The sequence below is a fragment of the Belonocnema kinseyi genome, chromosome 5, assembly GCF_010883055.1.
Source record: "Belonocnema kinseyi isolate 2016_QV_RU_SX_M_011 chromosome 5, B_treatae_v1, whole genome shotgun sequence".
Taxonomy (NCBI): Eukaryota; Metazoa; Arthropoda; class Insecta; order Hymenoptera; family Cynipidae; genus Belonocnema; species Belonocnema kinseyi.
The window spans coordinates 95723702-95726961 of NC_046661.1; the positions used below are offsets into that span (position 1 = coordinate 95723702).

A 3260-nucleotide genomic window follows, 5' to 3' on the forward strand; every position below is an offset into this window, starting at 1 on the left:
ATCTCCACACCATAACACAACACCGCCCACACCAACGCATCAAACAACCAGACCCTCATTCTCCAATCGTTCTTGAACCTTCTCTTTCCTATACCCCATATTAGATAAATTTTCAACGAAAAAGTTTAATTTAAAAACTAAAAATATCAACTATTAATCAAAAATTGAATAGTTAAATTTTCCTTTAAAAAAAATTAATTTTTAATTTAAAAAAATAATTTTCTACAAAACAGTTGAATTTTCTACCAAATATTTGAACTTCCAACCAAATAGTTTTTTAAGTTACGGAAATTAAATTTGAACAAAAAACAAAAAAACTAATTTTTATCAAAGTCGTTCAACTTTCATACAAAAAAAATGAATTTTCTTTAAAAATTATGAATCTTGGAGAAAAAAAATGAATTATTAAGAAAGCAGTTCAGATATCAACTAATGAATTGAGTTTTCAACAGAAAAAATGTTATAATTGATATTTTAACCAAAAATTTTGTTATTTCATATTAAAACCAGCTGAATTTGACCAAAGAAGGAGAATTTTCAACAAACTACTTGAATCATTAACTAAAACAAATTAAATTTGAATTAAACAGTTGATTTTGCTCCACCAAAAGAGACGAATTTTCAACAAAATATATCAATTTTAAAACTAATAGTTAAATTTGCAACCAGAAGAATTAGTTTTCTAACAAACAAGGATAATTAAAAAATATATATGCGTTTTCAACCACATAGTTAAATTTTCAATTAAAAACATAGATTTTCAAACCAAGAAAATTAATATTTTTACTAAAAAGAACGAATTTTTAACAAATAAAACGCATTTTTAACTAATTAGTTGAACTTTCAACCAAGTAGATTGATTTACCACCAAAAAGGAGAATTTTTAAGGATGAATTTTTAAAAAAGCAGTTCAACAGCCAAAATATAATAGTTAATATTTAAACAAATTTTTTTTCTGGTTAAAAATAGTTGAATTTAACTAAAAAAGACGAATTTTCAACAAAATATTTGAATCCTCAATTAAAACAAATTAATTTTCAACGAAACAGTTGAATTTGCATCCAAAATAATTGTTGGACTCGAAAGTAGTTAAATTTTAAGTTACAGAAATTATGTTTTAACAACAACAACAACAAAACAACACATTTTTATCAGAGTAGTTTAATTTTCGAACCAAATTAATTAATTTTCTATTAAAATTATAAATATTCGATCAAAAAAAAAATGAATTTTAAAAAAAGAAGTTTAACTTTCAACTAATAAGTGGAATGTTCAACCTAAAAAGATGAATTTTCAACAACAGAAAACGTAATTGTTGATATTTTTAAAAAAAATTTTCATTTCATATTTTAGCTAGCTGAATTTAACCAAAAAAGACGAATTTCCTACAAAATTCAAATTACATTTTTTTTTTGGTTGAAATATGAAAACTATTACATTTTCCGTTGCTAAATTGTCTTTTTTTGTTTGAAAATTCAACTACTTTCTTAAAAATTAATACCTATTTATTTAAAGAATAAGCATTTCGATTGAAAATTCATCTTTTAGGCTAGAAAATTCAACAGTTTGATCCAAATTTTATTTGTTTCTTGACTGAAAAATCTTTTTAGTTTGAAAAATCAACTATTTTGTCAAAAAATTGTCTTTTGGATCAATTAAATTATTTTTTACTTAAAATAAAATCTTTTTTGGTAGAAAATTAATCTTCTTGTTTAAAAATGCATCTTTCTGGTTCAAAATATGTAACTTTTCTGTTTATAAATTATGTTTTTGGATTAATAATTCAACTGTTTGTAGAAAATTCCTCTTTTCTGGCTGATAAATTAAAAATTTGGCTTGAAATATGTTTATTCTGGATTGAAAAATAGTTGTTGTCTTTTTGGTTCAAAATTAAATTTTTTTTTTTTAAATTCAACAATTTTGTTAAAGACATCCTTTTTTGTTTAAAATTTAACCGTTTTGTTGAAAATTTATATTGAAATTTCGTCCTTTCGGTTTGAAAATTAATTTTTTTGTAGGAATTTGATGTTGTTTAGTTATTTGTTAAAAAATTGTCTTTTTTAATAGAAAATCATTTTTATTTTTCTAAAAATGTAACGGTTTTGTGGAAATTTAGTCGGTTTTAGTTGAGGATTAAAGTAGTTTATTGAAAATTCGCCTTTTTGGTTAAATTCAACTGGTTTTAATCTAAACTTAAAATCTTTTTGGTTAAAATATGAACTATTACATTTGTTTTTTGTTGAAAATTCTTTTTTTTTTTTAGTTTCAAAATTTAATTCTTTGGTTCGTTTTTTCGGGCTTAGAAATTAAAATTTTTGCTTGAAATATGCTTATTCTGGACTTAAAAATAGTTTTTAGCTTTTTGGTTCACAATTAAAGTATTTTGTTAAAAATTCAACAATTTTGTGAAAGGCATCCGTCTTAGTGGAAAATTTAATCGTTTTGTTGAAAATTTGTGTTAACTTTCGTCCTTTCGGTTTTAAAATAATTTTTTTTTGTTGAGGAATTTAATCTTTTCTAGTTATTAGTAAAAAATGCAACTGTTTTTTACATTTTTTTCAGGTTGAAAATTATATTTTTTTGATTGAAAGTTGAACTTGAACTGCTTCTTGAAAAATGCATTTTTTTGTTTGAAGATTCATAATTACAGAGATAATTATAGTAAAAAAATTTCGTTATTTTGTTAAAAACTCAACAATTTTGTTAATGACATCCTATTAAACTAAATACTTTGATAAAAATTTAGTTTGTTTTGTTTATTAAAATTTAATTTTTGTAACTTAAATTTAACTTCTTGATTGAAAGTTTAACTGTTTAGTAAAAAATTCAATTTTTTTAAAATAAAATTATTTATTCTTTATTAAAAATTAATTTGAACATAAAAGAATAAAACATAAAAGAACATTTCTACAAAACTGTTAAACTTTCAACTAAAACATATGAATTTTCAATAAAAAATTTATTTTTCAACCAAATAGTTAAATCTGCAATTAAAATGAATTTTGAAGAATAAATTAATTTTTCAGGGAGCAAAAACGGGTGGAATAACTTCCGGATATCCGGTAAGAGCACCTCAACCTCCTCCTGGTGCTTATCAGGCGCCACCACCACCACCTCCAGGAACTTACGTCAGCGTTTCCGGGTCAAACGTGCCCACCAGGTTACTTTACACCCAACCAGGAACTCGATATCTCCAGCGGGATGTACAATAACATATTGACGAAGATTTAAAAATATACCTAATAAATCCGAAACAATAA

The 3260-nt window shown here is 23.5% G+C and overlaps 1 protein-coding gene across 1 annotated transcript in view; it reads left to right on the top strand.

Annotated features, from left to right (window-relative positions):
• The window catches only part of LOC117173372 (G protein pathway suppressor 2), a 21812-nt gene extending 18552 nt beyond the window's left edge, over nt 1-3260 (top strand). The window contains exon 8 of the mRNA XM_033361892.1: nt 3027-3260. Within this exon, the coding sequence (XP_033217783.1) occupies nt 3027-3212 (186 nt within the window). The 3' untranslated portion in view covers nt 3213-3260. The remainder of the gene's footprint in view (nt 1-3026) is intronic.